The sequence below is a fragment of the Prinia subflava genome, chromosome 18 (assembly GCF_021018805.1).
Source record: "Prinia subflava isolate CZ2003 ecotype Zambia chromosome 18, Cam_Psub_1.2, whole genome shotgun sequence".
In the NCBI taxonomy this organism is placed as follows: domain Eukaryota; kingdom Metazoa; phylum Chordata; class Aves; order Passeriformes; family Cisticolidae; genus Prinia; species Prinia subflava.
In genome coordinates this window covers 129873-149304 of record NC_086264.1, presented here as the reverse complement: position 1 = coordinate 149304, position 19432 = coordinate 129873, and the positions used below count along the sequence as shown (strand labels likewise).

The following is a 19432-nucleotide window of genomic DNA, read 5'->3' as shown; positions in this document are numbered from 1 at the left end:
TGAAAATGATGAAATCTGAAGTCTCTTTCTCAGTTTTCATCTCTCATACAGAAGGCTGATATTACAACATGACTTAAAACCTCAAGGAGTTGTTGTTCATATTTCTTGAAAGCAGCAACATCCTGTGGCAGAAAAACTTAAAATGTGACACTTCTGTGTGAACCTTTGCTAGATCAGCTGTACCTTGAATGATCACCCCTGGCTGGCTGCTCTCCAGTTCATGCTCACAGTGTTTTAAGTTTGGGAAGCTCATTAGTAACACAGGACAATGTTGTTCTGATCAAATTCCAGCAAAGCCTCTGGCAAAAAGAGCCAGGAATTTCACAGCAGATTTCAGAATTAAAGGCATTTAAGCCTGAGGACACGAATCAGTGAGTGTAAATGGGTGAGCTGAGGAACGACATTTACAGAGACTCTAAGAACAAGGTAATTTGTGCGGCACAGAGAGCAGGTCTGGCTTGGGGACAGGCTGTACCTGCTTCGTGCGCTGCCAAATGGCTGCAGCAGCACAACTTTCTCACAAACACAGTTTCTGTTTCAAAGTGCTGCATTACTAAGAAGATTAGGATTTGTCAAAAATGAATGGATTGCTCCTATAAATGGGTCGGAATGTACTGAAATTCCGAGGGCATTGCCTTTTAAAGAAGCCAAAAGTAGTGTCATGTAAGGGTATTAAGTGAGTGATTGCATTAACGCCTTTAATTGCTTGTGTTCGCTTTTGTGCCCCAAAAAGTGAAAACTAGGATAAGTCTAATAATTTTCGAGTAAGAAAAGCCTTTCTTAAAAGGAGATTGCCAAAGATATGTTCTTGGACAGATGTCCTAGACAGAGCCTGTTACTGAATAAATTAGGCTGTGCCTAACATTAGAAAGAATCTTGTCAATACACAGAGAACTGTCACAACATTACTCCCTTCTGCATTAAGAATGGTCTTTTCAGAGCAAGGCACACCAGCTAAATAGTGGGAAAGCTGCACAGTTGCTAATGCCACTGTACTTTTCCAGTAAAAGCCCGTCTTTGGTCTGCTTACTTTCCTCAAAAATTCAATTTGCTGTGTCTTTGTTCCTGTTTCTTTCTCTGCCTCCTGCCTTCCAGCAAATTAAAGTTCTAAAAGATGCTCGTAGACATAACAAGGGACTGCCAGGATGTCACGTGTCTTCAGGGTCTTTTGCTCCAGTTTGGAAATGAAGAGCAGGGGCTTCCTTTCTTGCTGTTTAATAACTGTATTTGGTATTGTGTCTTCCTAGGGAAGAAGCAGTGGCCGCTCGTTATCGCTTCCTGGGAGACCTTCCTCATTCATTCCTCGAGCCATGTCTCCTACTTCTCCTCTTGTGTTCCAGCCTGCCCCTGACTACTTCAGCAAGGCAGATGCAGCAGCTGACAAGCCTGGCAAGAGACTGACTCCCTGGGAAGCAGCGGCCAGATCTCCCCTCGGCCTAGTGGATGAAGCTTTTGGCCCCCAAAGCATGCAGGAATCCATTGCTGCTAACGTGGTGTCAGCTGCCCGCAGGAAAACGCTTCCTGAGCCACCAGATGAATGGAAACATAAAGTTTCTTATGAGCCTCCAGCCCCGGGTGGTAGCGCAGCCTTACTAGGAGGGAAGCAGTCGGGGGTTCCATCACCCCAGAAAAGCTCCCTGTGTGCCCCAAGTGCCCCCACCCCTGCTGGCCCCAAGCTGCAGTATCCCTACTGCACTCAGCGCTCCACGACGGATCCTGATATCACCTCCGTGGATTCCAGGTCTGACTATTGCTTGTCAACTGCTGATTCCAACTACAACCCACAGCCAAGGGGATGGAGGCGTCCAACATGAGCAGCTGAAGGGCCTGGGGCATTTTCCTTTCCTCCAGCTCCACAAGCCCTAAGATTTGAGTTGGAGAAGGAAAGTTTCTTCCCAGCCTGGTGATCTCTGAAGTAAAAAATGAGGAGACAAAATTGAATGGAGCACAGTTTTCACATGACTGCAGCACGAGCAGCCTCTAGAATAGACTCAGTTTTACACCTAAGATTGTTCTGTTTGTCAAAAGGCAAAAATATGCATTTCTTGGGGTGAGGGGGGAGGTGAAAGTGGGGCAATCCATGTACTTGATGCAAAAATCTAGCAAGGATGTAGAAAGTGACAGCAAAAATGCTTTCAGTTAAGCTAATGTAAAAAAAAAAAAAAAGTAAAATAAGGGCATTTTAAAACCAAGAAGTATATTACAGGATCTTGTAGGTTTTCTGAGTATGTTTGACATGAGTTCCAAGTTACTAAATATAGTCACATTTGCAAGAGTTCTAATGGAAGTGGAAGACTTTGGAGCACTGGCTTATTTGCCATATGGTTTTTTACTGCGTTTCTATAATGAGCTAAGAAAGTAAATCCATGAATATTTTTACTGTGGCAATGGTACCTGAATCACCACAACATGTAGATACAGGAAATCATACACAGTCCCTCATTTCAGATGGATTTCAAGACAGTTTCAATGAAGTTTTGCATCTTATAATTAATCTGAAAACATCAGGAAGAAAGGCATTGTTAATAGAGATCAATACCATGATACTTGAACAACAAAAGAGATGAGGAGTGTATTTAAACTGGATTGCAAGTTATTTTTGTAATAAACTGTCAAACAAGTCAGAGGCTGAACAGCCTTTATTTCTCTGTGAAATGCACTATTTGCTGAGCATTTACTGCTCCAGTGCCTGGTAATCTAACTGGCTGGGCAGTTATTCATGTTTCTATGGTAGCTCAATGTTTAGAAAGCTTTGGAGTTCTATCCTCAGTTGGGAAGGCATAGATAAGTTGTTTAGCAAGGACAGTTCCTGCTCTGTGTAGAAATTGGTATGTGACAGAGGGTTTCTGATACGTGGCGCACGGTGCGTGTCTAGGAGCAAATATTTGAGTGGTTGGTTATACCTAAGTGATGTTGATGGATCTGAAGGGATGGTGAATATTTTTTGCTGGTGAGACATACCTTGCATTTGCAGCTTATTTAAACAATAGAAATATGTGGCTTAAAATGTATGTAGTCCGAGCTTCCTGGGTAGTTTAGATGTTGTTAAAGCATTAAATGAACACCCCGAGTTTCACAAAGTGCTGTCAATCCTCCTTATTTTGTGGGGAATTCTTGAAGGATCCGTCAAGCCCAGTCAGCTGCATTACTGCAGAAGCACTGTCAAGTATCCTTAGTTCCATTAAGGCTGTCACTGTGAGTGAAGGGATTAGATTAGAAAGAATTTAACCATATATGCGGCATATAGTACAAAATATTCCCAACTGCAAATCACTTCCAGCAATTACAAAATGTTATTGGTACAAAGGAGAAAAGAAAATTAAATCCAAGTTCAGATGAGCTGGAACTTCCTCTAAAAGCAAATAATTACAAGAAAAATATAGCCTTAATGAGTTTAAGTCTGCAGAAATTCTGTAGCCAAACAGAAGTCTCCCTAAAATTCAACTGATCCTTCTGATCAGTCAGGAGTGAAGACGTGAGAGTGGTAAAACCTTTGGAATAGAATCATATCACTATAGCACTTTACAGATTTATTTCATAATATGAACTTGCAAAAAAAAAAGTGATTTAGAAAAATTAAATGAACAAGGCTGCCAAGATATGCCTGAAAATGAGCTTTGCACCCAAGAGTTATATATGCACATAATCAGAGTAAATCTTCCTGCACACAGGCAAAAATAGATGTTTCTCCACAGAGTCCCTTTATGTCCCCTTTTATCTGGGAATATTCCCAACTGGGAATATTCCACCGGTGGGACTGTGGAAGTCCTCTTAGCCTTCAGGGTTATCCTCAGGTCTAACCCTATTGCTCTGGAAGTACATACCAACTCTTCATTTCAGTTAAATTATAAATCAAATTGAAATTCAGTGACATTTATAGCTCAAGGTCATCAAGGCATTAACTATTCGATAAATACCAGTGCATATGCATTTCACAAAAGGCCCACATTCAGAAAAGTGCATGTATCTAACATATTTTGCTGACCTGTGGTCCGTATTACCACAGCAAAACAAGTTCCTGTTTTCAGGTCAAGTTCAGGTTTCTGGTTTTAACTGTTTGCTTTACATCATAGAGAAAACCAGACTAATGAGTGCATTAATGAGGCATATTTTAACCCAACACCATTATTTTAATTGTAAGAATTGGACACTGAACTTTTACATCCCCATTGAAACTAGTGCTGTGAATTCTGAGGTCATGCACCTACCAGAAGCGTGTGCTTAATTTTAAGGTACATGCAATTAAAAATTGCCAAAAGTGTTTTTAAATTTTGATATTGCAAAAAAAGTTATGATACAGAGTGATCTTGGAAAGGCTTTAATGCTGTGATCACGTGGCATTACAGGAAAACATTCTCTAGGATAAAGCTCTAATTCCCCCCCCAAATACACAACAAATGTGGAAGTGAAGAGTTTCAGACAGGATCACAGACTTTCTGTCAACCTTCCTAGAGCAAAAAATGTGCAGCCTCATACTTTAATTCTATTCATAAGTAGGAATTAATCTCTGAGTACTTCTGTGAACATGAGAATTCCCGACGCTGAGTTTCATGTGGCTTTGCATCTTATCGTAGATTAATTTGGGTGTTTGACATGACCTGCTCCAGATGTTTCTTTCTCCTGCTAAGGATTTCCTAGCTCTCTTTCCCTTCTGGATTCTCCCATATCTACTATGGAATGAGTTTCCAGTGCAGCACTCCCCTCAAATAGCAACGCTGGTGAGAGGCCTCCCTGACGTGTCTCTTTTTACAGAGGCTGCGGGCAGTTGATTGTCTCTGAGATCTGCTCCTCTGCCACAGAGAAATGGAGCTGATAAATGTTTTTGAAGTTATAATGGGAGGGCAGACATGAGGGCAGGCATGCAGACAGATCACATAGCCTTGGTTTAGAAGGAAATCCAGCTAAATCCAGATTGAGACCATGTAGTGATTTTGAAGAAAGCAGCAGGCCCAGATCGGTAAATGAAATATTGATGCATCAGAGGTTTAGAAGGACCCCACAGCATTTTCCACTTTCTGTCCTTCACCCCGTTCCTCCACTAGCAAAGCATCTTTCTGTCAAAGACTTGTGACTGTTGTGTGTGAGTTCTGAATATATTAACGCAAGTATTTCATACATTTGCTTTTGAATGCACAGATCTGCTCAGTAAATGTGAGGAAAATCTCCTCTTGATATTTTAAATCGTTGGCTTTGTGCTCACCCTCAGAGGTGTCTCTGTTACCATGCAGAGCATCTGAATACACAATATAACTGAAAATTTAGTTTCTTTAGTTCTATTACATGATGGTGTTCACAACTCTTATTCATAGCTTGTTTTCATTTTGGTGTGCTTTAACACAACCAAATATCTATTCACATTGCATTTCTGCCTAGTAGCAAGACTGTGTTATCTTTATAAAAGACTTTTCACTTCTAAAGACTTTTCACTTCTGAAGCTTTTGCTCATTGCAAAGGACACTTTATTTGACAGTGCATGCCAGCGATGTAAATTGTATCACATAATAAAGTGATTTGACCAATCAGATGAGAAACACAATTTTGTTTTCCCTAAAATCTTGTCTGTTTGTTTAAATAATCTGAACAGAGTAAAGCCTAATCTCTTTTTTTCTGCACCATTTTTAGACTCACTGACTTTGCCTGTCAGTGACCTCGTGCTGGTATGAGCTTCTAGAAGCTTAAATCAGCAGCAGGTCAAAAGGCAACTTATCAAATTTAGTAGAATTTCATTTCCATACTGACTAAGCAGAGTAAAGAAACTCAGTGGAGCACAATCTACCCAGGTTAAATAATACAAACAGAACTGGTTTTATTGTTTGAACATTTTCACCTCAACCACAAACATCTGCAACTTAAATCTACTTACTATACTTACTTGTCTACTTTACTTGCACCTAACCCTCTGTTCAGTTCTTTGTTCATTGCTGTATTCTTGTTTATTCTCAATTGAAATATACTGTTCAAACATGAAATAAATATTGTGAATAAGTTGTGAACCCAGTCTGTACACTACGCAGGCTATGTGGATAAATAGCTCTCCAGGAAATAAGGCCAGCATATACAATCTAGCTGTGGAAAGCCAGATCAGATTTTCACTACAGACATGAAATGAATCCCAAAGCAGTTTTTGCTTTTGTAAAGCAAACAGGATTCTGTCCCCAGTAGAAGAAAAGTGACTGATTCATGTATAAAACTTGGGGAACTGAAAAAGCTCCACAATAGCATTTTAAGAGCTTTGCTCTACAAAGGATTTACAACGTTATAAGACACCCAGTACTATTCCTTTCCACAGCTACATTTCCATTCTTCTTTGGTAAATTCTTAAATACATCATAAGGCAGATTCACAGTTTAACATAACTCCCTTGACTTCAGTAATTTCAATAATCTGGCAACAGATTAAAAATCTCTCTGCCAGGCAAACAGTCATAGATTTTGTAGGATGTTTCACTCTCCAGAGAATGTACCTGGGTTTCTTGGAATGCCCTCGATTTTCTGGTGCATTCATCAACCTTAAGAGCATTTGAAAAGACTCCAGTGTGGCAGACTGCTCCCTTACTGAGTGTGAGGCTGGTGGAATGAGGCATTTTAAGTCCAGAAAGGCAGGTGTTTCCAGGCCAGTGTCTGGTTTTCCTCAAACTGAACATTTGTGCTTTGAATTTGTTCCCTGGGTGTATTATTGGACCTTAAAAAGAAGCGTTGTGTTGTTGCTGAGTCAGAAACAGTGCTCAAGATGCTGGAAAATGTCTGGTGTTTGTTCACACATTTTCAGTCCTAAAAAAGGACTCAAGTGTTTCACACTCAAAACAAAATGACCCCGGGAGCGTTTGTGTGCATGCACATGAAGTTGTGGGGTTTTTGTGGAGAAAGAAAGGTAATGGCCAGTTAACAGGCGTTAATGGAGAACTAGGAGAACACGCTGTGCTGCACTGCAGTCCAAGCAGCTGGAAGGTTACCATACACTGACACACATATAAAAGAAGGTGTTGATAAACTCTAGATCATCTTTAAAGTAAATCAAAACCCAAGGGTAATTTTGTCGAAGTACTGTAGAGGTACATGACTATTTTTTTCCCTATAAATAAGGAAACAAAAGGAAAGCTATGCTAATTGCTGGACAAACAATCTTTTATGTTGTAAATAATTTATACCAGGCTGTAGATGAGCAGAATTTGCCCGAGGCAAAAATGGAAAACAAGCTTTACAGAATTCTAAATCAGAATAATAGATGTATTGGTATAGTTTCCTAGCTTGAACAACTTCACAGAACTGTGGCAGCTATAAAACAATTGCCACTCTTTATATTATTAACAATTGCTAAGTCATCTCCATTTTAATCAGTCACTTCCTAATATCAATGGATGCACTCGCGTTTAGTCTCAGAAAGTCGGTAATTTTTGAAAAACAAGAATCAACATAAAGTCAGAATATTCTTAACTCTGTGGTATTTCTAACATTTTGGAGACTTTTTCTAACAGAAAAACTTATAAGCATAAACACAGCAGTTTTGATCAGTTGCTCATCAGCTACTCTGATTTTTAGGTCTGTTCAAGACAGTTTATATTTAAATGCAAATATTTTGCATATAAAATAGTTTGTATACAAACACACTTTGAAGCTTCCAAGTGAATTACTTGTATGAAAAACAGAATATTTTCAAGAAGACGATCAATACTGGTAACTTTTATAGTTTCCAAGAAATTCCCCACCACAGATCCACAGAATTTCATGATTTTGTGAAAGTTCAAGATTACTTTTCCCACTGTGTCTGTGGAGTTCAACATTCTTTACTTCCTTTGGAAATTTAAAACTTGGAGGTTTCTCAAAGGAACAGATCACCACTCATCTCCTCCTATATTTTTATAAGTTGCTGTTTGCCCTGCAGAGTTAGATACAGATCACTGTGTTTTGGATGTTTATTACTGGAGTTAGATGTGACTCCTCTGCATGTAACCTCAAATGAACAGCAGTATGAATACAGGTTTGGAGAGCAGCAGTCCAAACAGATAACATTCGTACAGTAGCAACAGTAGCTTTATTTTTCCTTGTGACCTTTATAATAATTTCTACTGCTCCGAATGCTCTGCCATAAACAGTGTACTGGAGGGCAGAGAACACAAAAGTAGTTAGGACTAAGTTCACAACTATAGTGAGGATTATGGGCAGTTCCAAGAAACATTGTAATTTTTTCCCCCTCAGATAATAATTTGATTGTTTGTACCTTTCAAATTTTTACTTTCCTGTTTTAAATTCTTGCCATTATTCACGACCTCCCTTTCAGATACTGCAGTGTGTATGAAACCCATTATACTTTCTGACAAAGCATACAAACCTCCTGAAAAACCATAGCTAAATTAAATATTGTAAATACATGACATTAAACACTCACCTACATATCCACAGAAAGCTCACAGGCCACAGAAGATGTCAGGCAGGCAGAGAGCAAGAGGGTAACAATAAAATCGTATTTTACCAGTAAAGCAGAAAGATTCTGCTTTATAGTATTACTGCTATATATAATTCATATTATATCAGACTGTAGGACATGGTAGGTTTCCAAATGTCCATTTCCCTCTGCATTTTAGGGACTAGTGCAATCTCTGGAACAAGGATGGTCAGTTTGTCACTAAACACTTCAAGCTGAATTATACATATTATCAGGTTTATTGCTGTAAAGTTTTGCAAGCCCAAAAGAAGACAAGCACTTTGACTAAACCTAGTGCTGTCCAACAGAGGGCAATGGTACATAATCCATACAATCCATACTATTGCTCTCCCTGACAAAGCCTCTGTTTCAACAGAGAAGCTGTGGCACAGTCAGAGATCTGTGGGGACACCGGACACCAAGCAGTGCCATTATCAGCACATCCACTGGAACTCAAATGCCATAAAACTTTAAAGTTTGAGCTAAATCAGATGATACAGGAGGCATTCATACAGCACTGTTTAATGAGTCCCACACAGATAGTAGTTGATTATTCCTGACTTCAGCAGCACGGGGTGGTCAGATCTCATTATCTTTTTTTACCAATGGAGGAGAACAGGGAATGGAAAGAAACACGTGCACTGCCCAGGGCTGTTGGGACAATGGCAATGCTGCACTTGGATGGGGACATTCCTGGCTCTTACCTTCACCTATAATCCACTGGCTATTTATAGCAGTCATGCATACTTCACAACCAGCACAATTACATTCTTACAGCTCAGAAAAGGAAGGGGAAGGAAGCTCCAGGTCCTTTGAAGAAACAATCTAGTAATTCAAGAGATAGATCAAGTTATGGCCCAGACTGCCAGACAAATTCACCAAATCCCATGAGAGAGAATGTAAGGCTTTGGAGTTGTTTACTCATAGTAACCACAGCTGAGTGAACAGAGATTAACCTCAAAGGGCAGTAGAAGGATTAGTTTAAAATATCAGAATTAAAGGGGAGTCCACATTTGCTTACCATAACAGAAGCCCCTGTCTTCTCCCATGTCACACGCTGGTCTCACCTGAAGTCCGTAACAAAGCAAACAAAACCCACCCAAAGGAACCAAATCTTAAGTTCCCCCGTTAAATCATGAGCCTCCCCATGAGCCATTGCCAAATCATCACAGGCAATGTCTTCAGTCTGATGTCTGTTCCTAAGGAGCACACATTGTTTCTGTATCTGTCCGAACAGTAATGTAAAACATACACTCAGCTGCTACCAAGGGGATCAACCCTGCCACTAAAGGGAAAAGAACAGCACAACCATACTCAAAGGCACCACATTAAGGCATGTTCATATCAGGAGTCACTTCCATTAACCTGTGGAAAAGGTGACACACATGAAAAATTATGAAAGACGGTGCAAGAGTTTATCTCGTGCCTCCTTGAAAACTGCTTTAATAAGAAACTGTGAGTAATTTAAAAATAACTGAGCAAAACCTGACTAATTTGCCACTTCTTTCTCAACAAAGTGGAGTTAACAATTAACTTCTCCTTCTTAACTCATGGCATAACAATAAATGTAGATAAAATCAGTTTGCTGACACAGTGTTTAGATGAACAAAAAGCTTAAAGAAAAAAAATCTGTGCTAATGTATTAGCAATACTAATTTCTGGAAACAGAAAACTCTCGGAAAAGAGAGGCAGCAAGTACATAACAGAAAGCAGCACAAGCACTGCCAAAGACTCTTCCTCGAACGCACAGTGGCAAGGAACAGCCCTAACACAGTGAACAAAAGTAGAGTCAGTCCGTGTGATTACGTGTGCACCAGCTCCAGCCACTTCCATGCAAGCCCCGAGGCACAGTCTCCGGGGGAAAGAGGAGGAAGCTGGCATCATTAAAATGCGCTATGCGCACAGCCAAAGTCACGCAGACTGCGCTGTTCCCAGCCTCCCTGCCACGCAGGCCCAAGTGATCATCTACTTGAATGACAGCACTAAGTAGCTGTTTAAGTGAAGTTGTAAGAGTAAATACAATTCGGGGGGAAAAGCAAAAACATTGGATCTGTCATCCCTATTCACCATCCATGTCTCTTCTTTCCTATTGGTCTAGAGCATGGCTATTTGTTCTAAATCAAATGTCATACCATAAAGATAAATATTTCCCTAGGAAAAATCCTACAGCCTTTTTATTAAAGTGTGTACATAATATATGATACATATCTTTTTTCCTAGTGCAATAACACTGAAGAATAACTTCTGTCAGAGTTTGGATGAAAGGGAGTCCACATTTCTGCAAAGTTTTACTCTTCAAAAAGCCATAAGTCCCACACCAATGACTTTTATTCTTGCAGTGTGTTTTTTGAGGGGGATGGAACTATAAAGACAACTCCAGACCTTTGCCAACAATAGTTTCTTGTACTTTTAGTTCTGTTCACTGTTCTAAGCAAAAGAGGAATTTAGAAAAGCCATTAAGCTGCAAATGCTGGCAGCTTCTGTTTGATTTGACAGATAAGCTTTATCTGAATTAAGGCGTATAAACGTGTTGGTACAGCAAGTGTTACTCCACTGGGCACAAAGCCCACATTTAGGGCAGCTCGAGTAATGGAGAAATTCCTCAGGAGAGTAAGACACACATGTACAATCCCACAGTGCATTCCCTTACAGTGCCAGGAGTTTTAATTCCACATCTGTAGGATATCAACAGTAAGAATGGAAAATATCTATGGCACGGCTGGACTCCTGTAAAGTGGAAAATATGAGATGGTAGGAGTTTTGTTTTCTGCTAATCATCTAGCAAGACATTAATCATGGAATGCCTCCAAACACAGTGAATCTGTGAAGAAAGAAACAGGAGCGACAACATTAAGAGAAAATACAGCACATTTCAGGAGTGAAATATTCCTTCTCCCATTTTAAAATAATTCTTCTTGGAAAGATGGAAGTATGGCTGAAAATTTGGCCTTTGATTCTTCATATTTAAGAGGTATGTCAGTTCTCAAATTATTTGGATGCAGCAAATTACTTTTTATTTAAAAATATTTAAAGGGGCAGACTGATGATCGTGTAACCCAGCAGGTATTACTTCCAACCATTGCTCACACTTGGTAAAGAACAGTACCCACCCTATTGTATGTTGACTGTATTTTCCAAATACCCTGTAAAATACATCCTTTCTGTGGCAACCTGCTCACTGATCTTTTCTGCATGGCTTCACTATTAGCTAAAGTAATAAAAAAGGGAAAAATGCCAAGAATGAATCACAAACTCAGATATTATCCCTAAAACACATGCATAGTAATACACGTGCTCCCCACAGGGAAAACTACTGCAATATTTTGCACTTAAAAGGGTCAAATTGACAGGTGTATTTGGGAGTATAATGCAGTTGTGACGTGACAGTTTTAATTTATACTTAAGTTAATGATACTGTATTCAGCTCCACCGACCAGCAGAGTCTTTTAAATGGGTTTGGAAACAGCATCCAAAATTTTAAAAGGTAAGGTCATGACACATCTTGATGACACAGCAACAAAGAAATGGTACTTCTAATTCACTACTTTTGTGCTAACTTATAAAATGAACATCTGCTGAACTACAGAATTTCTACATTTCAGCCATGAAGTACTCTATTTACCTTCAAAGTTAATGGGATCACCAGAAACTATGAAAACACTGGAAATGCTACCACGCAGAAATATAAGCAATATCATCTGTATCATTTAGAGAAAATTCACTAAAGGTAGTTGCTATCAGTCTGCACTGCTGAGTGCAGAAATTAGTTCCCTACATGTGAGACTGGGAAAAAAATGCCCCAAAATCAAATTGCTATTTCGTGTTGTTTCAATGGTGACAGTGGTGTTAAATTTTTTCCAAGTTGGACTTTTTCCACAAGGAGACCATATTGGTGGTGGGCAAAGACCTATCTTTTTCCTCAGCAAAATTAACAGTGAAAAGAGAGGACCTCTAAACCATCTTTGATAATGAAAACACCAAACAGAAAACAAGTTCAGCCAGACTATAATATTAGAAGTGAGGTTGACATCTCATTTCTGATTATTGAGAAAAAGCTATATCAGCAATGCACCCTACATCTTCTCTGCTTATACTGAGTCTGCCTTTGAAAAGCACCTAGAGAAGAACCTCCACAAATGCCAGAGGCAGGCTTACAGCTCTAGAACTATCCCCTTAATAATTCCTCTTACAAAAATATTCCCCTTTCAAAAATAAATAATCATTCTGCAACTTATTAAACAAATAACATCTGAAAGCTTCTAAAACACATCCAGATGTCCCTGCCTCACAAGCCTGGTGGTTCAATGACACCCAATGCCTATAAGGTAAGCAAATATTGCATGGCTGCAAGAGGAACATCCCTTGCTTTGGTCACATGATTGTTAGCTGAAGATGACCAGAGTGTATTTGGATGACGTTTTTATTTCTGCTACCTTCACTATGTAAAGATTAAATTTCTCAGCCAAAACTGAATATGTCAGCAGAAAAGCTTGATTCTTAAGTATTCAATTTTCTGAATGAAACTGATTAATTTTGCACTAAAATTTCTGTCCTTTTTGTATTGTATATTCATTTTCCAAAATACAGCACGTGCTCTTCCAAAAGACCAAAGTAAATTTCTCTCTCTCAGAGGCCAAATAAGGAACTAGTTTTCCTTGTACAACTAATACAGAATTAACTTCTTACATATACTTTAAAAGAAAACCCAGTCTGTCCTAAGGGTGAATTTCCCTCAGATCTCTGCACTGGAGAAAACTGACCTCCCAACAGAGGATCTGTTCCCTGAGAATCATCTACAACCAGCCTCTAACTTACTCTCTAAGTGTTCACGTGTCCTGAATAAAGAGAAACAGCTACTGAAAAGTGTTGGTCAGAGTTTGTGGTTTGGTAACCAGCAATCTCTGCTTCAAGTCCTTTTGCCCACTATCACATTGTGAAGCCTAAAAATAGCCTAGCCTCTATATTGACACTGTTGGGTAGGGTAAGTCCCTAAATTCATGTTCAAAGCATGTAAATAGAAACAACTTTGCAGAAACCCTGAGATCTGAAAACAGTAAATGCCTAAATGCCCATCATGTCTTAAAATCAGCCCCCTGCTCTGTAGCCTCAATATGGTGCTACATATGCTGGTTTGAACACCTAGATTGAAAAGCTTTCTAAAAACTGTCTCAATAAAGCTGGTGAGAATCTAAATCAGGAATTTAGAGGCCTGCTGGTTTCTCCCAGCAGTATAGGTGCTTTGTAGCTTTTCCAGCCCAAATGTTTTCAGATGTAGGAAGAACAAAATAGGCAGCAGGTTCAATGTTACCCTCACTCAGGACCCCCTCCACTGAGTGCAGGCAGTTTCCACTGACGCTCGGGTGAGCTCTGCATGTGCTAAAGGGGAAATCTTATTTGGCAAGTGACACTACCACACAGCATTGCAATCCACTGAGTGCAGAGACAAATCCTGCTTTCATCCTTCTGCGGCAGCAAAGCCACATTAGCCAACACTCCCTTCCCTGAACCAATCATGGATATAGCCTTGTTTTGATTTAAATATGTTCCTGTGCAGGAAGGGCAGAGGACAGTGATTTATTTTCACAGAAAAATATGAGCAGCTATAATGATTAATAGGAACATAATTTTTCATAACACTGGGATACTAAAAAGAGAAAGAAATGTGGGACAAGTTATGTAATGTGTACTTACAGAAATATGCTTCGTGTCTCTGAAAGGAAATGTGATTTGCCATCTCTGGAGTGAACACAAGCTTTGAACACTGACAGAAACTTCAGCTGCTTTAAATCACAAATTGATTCCCCCTAATTTATTCTAATTTATGGTGAAATGTCCATCAAAAGCTACTACACCCAACACCAGACTATTCACTGCATGACACATTCCGAGCTCAAAAAGAGCAGTATCATCCCTGTGAGACATAGGCCTAAAACTGAGTGACACCACTGAGTGCAGGAGCTGCCTTGCCCCAAAGCCCCGAGGATAAAGCAAGGTTAACACCACTGCCCTGTGCCAGGACTGAAGGCTCCTGCAGACTATGAGACATTCGTCTGAATCACTTACAAATAGCAACTGTACCCAGAGGAACAAGTGTCTTGGAAAGAAACCACTGTTACCTAGGATGACACTTCTCTTGGAACCATGCTGAAGTTTCCAGGACAGACTCAATTCTGTTAAACAGATTAGAAGGCATGTTCACAAAATTTTTCCTCAGGGCAGCACAGAAGTATCCCATCATTTCTCTGTTTTTCTTGTGAAACAGGATTAGGCTCTTGTGCACATGTCTGCATCAAGAAATAGGATTTTTGGCTGTGGTCTATGGGGCACTGGGGCCAACCTTCAAATTTCCATTATGGCCTATACAGTGACTTAAAAAACAAGGCAAAATTATCCATGTCCCTTCTACTGCAGGCTGCCACTCTTCAAAGACAGGTGTCTCTTCATGTCATGGAAGCATGGACAGAGGTTTCAAGGCTGTGGGAGCGACTTTCCTCAGAAAAAAGAAAAATGTTTTTCACTTAATGGTTATAATAAAGTGGCTGCCAACACAGTCTAGGGCCTTGCAAAAAAAAATAATTAGAAGTTATGTTAGATTGTACTCTTCATTTAGACAAAAAAGAGTCTGCCTGGAATATGAATAAACCAAAAGCAAAAAAAAAAAAAAAAATCTACTTCAGAAGATGGTGACCTCTGGATACACCTAATCTTTTTATAAAGTTTGTTATTATACAAGAAGGCAGGTTGTCCTTTCTGGAGAACAAAAAACACACGTGAATAAGCTCACACCCCAGTAAGTTTATCAGCTGGGGGAAAGAATTAGAGCAAGTGATAAATGAAACCTGAGACTCTAAAGGAATCTTGACATTGATTGTCAAACCAAAAGTCCACTGAAGTTCTATGCAGAGGTCCCAGGCAAGGTGATGAACTTTACAGAGCATGAAACAAGGAGGAAGAAACCGAAATAATATTGGAAAATGCTTCTTTAACAGATCTGCTTCAGGAAAAAGTGTTTAAAATACTGAAACACGTCAGCAATAAAACACGTGCTGCGTTACCCTGCTGCAGAGCGCTCCTTGCTGAAGGCAGTGGTTACCATAAGGTATTGTATCAAAATGTTTTCACAGCAGGGCTACCTTTGGCTGGCAGCCAGAACGCCTGTTTTTGAACCCAGTGTTGATAACTGTTTTCTTTCTCAAGTGTGGGAAAAAACAGAAAACACCAAAGTGAGCTTTTCCACCTTATTTGTACTGTTTTTTTGTGGTTTATTTCTTTTTTAATATAAGGGTATTTTCCTGCCAGTTTTTTCCTATGAAAACACTTGGCCAGCTGATGCCTTCTTCGGCTATTTTATTGACTATGTCCTGCCAGCACAGTTCCTGTGTGTGCACAACAGTGCTCCGACTTGGCCAGGACTCCATCTCAACCTCTGTGCCTTTACACTCAGATGGTGATCTCAGCTTGGCAAACTTATGTTTAATTTAGAATTATTTCAGTGTGAAAAACTATATAAACCATACTTAACAAACACAGGGCTTGATAGTACCCATGTTTGGATGTAAAACAAAATAGTCCAGATACTCTTCTTTTTGTTCAATTTTGTCTTTAGCTCTACAGCCTTCTATTTTCTCTTTCATATCACCTTTCTGTTGAAGTATTCTTGAAGTCATGCTTCAATTAGTCCAGTCTTGCTTTGGAGCTGCAATCCTCAGTAATCAGTACACCAAATACACAAAAATGGAACAGGTGTTTACTGGTAGGATCAGGACCTCATTTTTCTTTAAAGTAAAGATTATTTCCCCTCTGCCCCATTATTCTCAGCTTTATTTACCAGTGCTGACCATTTGAAGGCTGGGTTTAAGTAGCGGCATTTTGTTCTCTTCTTTGTTTATTTTGAAGAGTTCACACTGTCTTGACTAAAAATAAACATATAAACTACAAACCAGATATGAAAGAACTCACCCTGCTCATAACAAAATTCTCTTGTCTTCTCTGAGTTAGTTTCAATCCACCCAGTTTATAGAAGTTAGACCAACAAGATACTTGCATCATCATTACTGCCAGCATCACAAGCCAGGCTTGTAGCTGCCTTAACAGAGAGAAAAGAACTCAATACAAATGAAGGAACCAAGTATTTTTTTTTTCTGAGTCAGGAACAGCAATGCTGTTGAGATGCCAGAACTTAATCTCAAGTTTTAAAGCTTTTAATTTTTTTTTTATTTCCAGCTCCTGCATTCATAAGAACCTGAGTCTTCCATTAGCTTGTTTTCAGAAAATTGAAAGATGTCTGAAGCACATGTCAGACAAAAGTTATTATGTACTTTCCCCACAACACAGTTAAAACCACACATTCTTTATAAACCATTGTCCAGAAGAAGGCTCTTCAATCTGAGTGGCTGGATTTGTCAATATAAAACTAGGAAAATAAATATGAAACGAAACCACTGATCTGATAGCATCAGCAGAGCTCACAGAAATCAGATATACAGTGAGGTTTGCCTTGGATCTGCATCTTCAAATACTGTAAAAACATTCCACATGCTTTAACCATTATGAAATGTATTTTGGACTAAAATTTCTCCCTTCACTTTCAAAAACAAAACACCCCAAACACTCTGCCAATTTGATGTTTGGCACTCCCTGGCAAACAGAATTTCAACAACTTGGCAGAATAGTCAGTCTTTTCTTTGAACTCGTATTTTATTTGGAATGCTTCCTTTTAAAATCATAGCACCATATCAAAAATAACAAAATAAAATTTTCAGGTATCCAAATCCTGTGGTGAAGGCATCTAAATAGATTCTCTAGGTATGGAGAAAGAATTTGGAATTGAATGCAGTATGAAAAGGGTTTATCTCCAAATAAACATCAGCCTGCCAGAAAGATGTGCATGCCCTGCAATATTTAAAAAGAAATAATTTTAAATCTTCTTTTTGAGAGCCCCTAACTCAGGCACTCCCCATGCCGGTGACAGAATGTCAGACTGCAGTGTTGATGCAAGCAGGGAGAAGACTTGTATGCTTTTGATGGAAGAAAGAAACAACCCCAAGGAGTATGTCAGGCTCACAGCACAGTGGACCACCCACAGAAATGAAGTTTTCAACCAGTGCCCATCACAACATGCACGTACTGAAATAAAGCTCCCTGGCCAGCTGCTGGCTCTGATTAAGTCTTTGACAGCACGGGCTGGTGCTTATGGCCTTAGCCCTGGGGATTAAATCAGGCTGTCAGCTGTATGTTTTCTTAAAATGCCTATTTCAACTGGAAATGAAGCATGAAAGTGTCAGACTTCATGGAAATGAAGCATGAAAGTGTAAGTAATAAACCTTGAGGAGTCACCCCATACCTGTAGTCCTTGTAGGCTGAATTACAGTCACACCATCCCACCCCTCGGGCTGCTGAGGCAGTTTCCTGCTCTCAGGGAGAGTAGGGGTGAGACTGTGCCCCCAAAAATGAAGCTCCATCTCCCCCTCTGCACAAAAATGCATTTCCAGTGTGTCTGTACTAAACGCAGAAAGATCCCACAGCATGGAAAAAATACCACTGAAGAAATTCTCCTGTTTTTTACTGATTATTTACCTTCAGTCAAACACAGACCACAGTCTCCAATGAGTTGCACCTATTGAACCATGAATTTCAGTGAGAAGTATTATTTAACAATTAAGATCATTAAACCAGGCAGCCTGCCTGTGAGCAAGGGCAATATTAATCTGTCATCCTCCCTTAGTCTTCTGTTACAGACACCACAGGTAAAACAAGGGGGCTTTTTTCATCAGGCTTTTATGTGAATTGTTACTGGGTCTGATGTAAATCCTACAGAATGAACCATCCCATTTGTTTTAAAAGCTTGAGGATAATGAGATTACTAAATCATATACTAAATCTTAGAATGTCTTCCCATGGATCCCAGATAAAAAATCATATTCTTTGGATCCTAAACAGAAAGACAACAATAACAGTATTTTTAAAAACCTACCAAATTATTTATTATACATTATTGAATACATCACTATCTCAAATGCAATGATCTTTTGCCAGTCTGCTCAATGCAGCTACAAAGAAAGTTGCAATGAAGCATACAATGGAAATGAAAATACTCCATTTTTCATCTGAAAAAGAAGAAAAATTCCCTAAGCAAAAATTCAAACTAGACATATTTTTTAAAAAAGGTTTTTCCCACACTTTTCATAGGCAGAAAGGGATATTCCAGATAACTCTATAGTGGGAAGAGGCAAAGGACGGAAAAGTAGAGAAAATGAGGGAGAAATAGTTCAGGCTTTTTCCACTTGCCAGCCTGGGTGTCCTTTCTGGTCAATTATGCAATTCAGGGGAAGTGGTGTGGTGGGAAAGAACCCACAAGGTGCTGGAAAAGACCAGACCCAAAGGAAAAGTCTAACTTGGTTAAATAAAAATGCCCTAAATAAAGAACCCAGGAAAATACTGCCCTTATTGCCAGGCTGACTAAACATCCTCGTTTGCCACTAATGAAGTAGTTCTTCTCACTGACATGCAGGGCTTAATTTTTGTGACGGTGTCACATGGTACTGTAATTCTTTCACCTTCCTTAGCTTTTACTAGTAATTTTGGAGATTCTACTAGTCACATGTATACATGAATGATGTTTCAGTGACTTAGTGTATTTCATGGTGCCCTGAACCTCTTTGAGCATTATAAAAGAAAGCAGCATTGAACAGAAACAGTTCTAGTTCTGCAGTCATGACAGATACACATTCTATATTTCAGCTGCAATGACATCCTTATTTCCAGTTCCACTAATGGCAAAATCTTCACACTAGTAAGTAGTAAATTAAATTATTGGGTAGTCTACAAAGTTTTTTTTAATGCTCAACTTCAAAACAATAAAATTTAGGTACTTTGTGTTGCATCAAATAATTAGTTAATGGGAATTGGAATAGACTAAACATGAGACTATCCCATGTGGGATGCCTCTTGCTATTTCCTCCTGGATTAAACATTTAAGTCAGTGTAAATCAGATGAATGCCCCTTTATAAT

At 39.3% G+C, this 19432-nt stretch overlaps 2 protein-coding genes and 1 long non-coding RNA gene across 4 annotated transcripts in view; 2 read left to right on the top strand and 1 right to left on the bottom strand.

Annotated features, from left to right (window-relative positions):
- Positions 1-5536, top strand: part of SYNPO2 (synaptopodin 2) — a 77354-nt gene extending 71818 nt beyond the window's left edge. For both annotated transcript variants that reach the window (XM_063415388.1, XM_063415389.1), the window contains one exon: positions 1248-5536. In XM_063415388.1, the coding sequence (XP_063271458.1) occupies positions 1248-1814 (567 nt within the window). In that variant the 3' untranslated portion in view covers positions 1815-5536. The remainder of the gene's footprint in view (positions 1-1247) is intronic.
- Positions 1-19432, bottom strand: part of LOC134559989 (uncharacterized) — a 69590-nt gene that overhangs the window by 20682 nt on the left and 29476 nt on the right. The window lies entirely within an intron of this gene.
- Positions 5677-19432, top strand: part of MYOZ2 (myozenin 2) — a 31470-nt gene continuing 17714 nt past the window's right edge. Inside the window, exon 1 of the mRNA XM_063415396.1 lies at positions 5677-11392. The gene's annotated coding sequence lies outside the window, so the exon portion shown is untranslated. The remainder of the gene's footprint in view (positions 11393-19432) is intronic.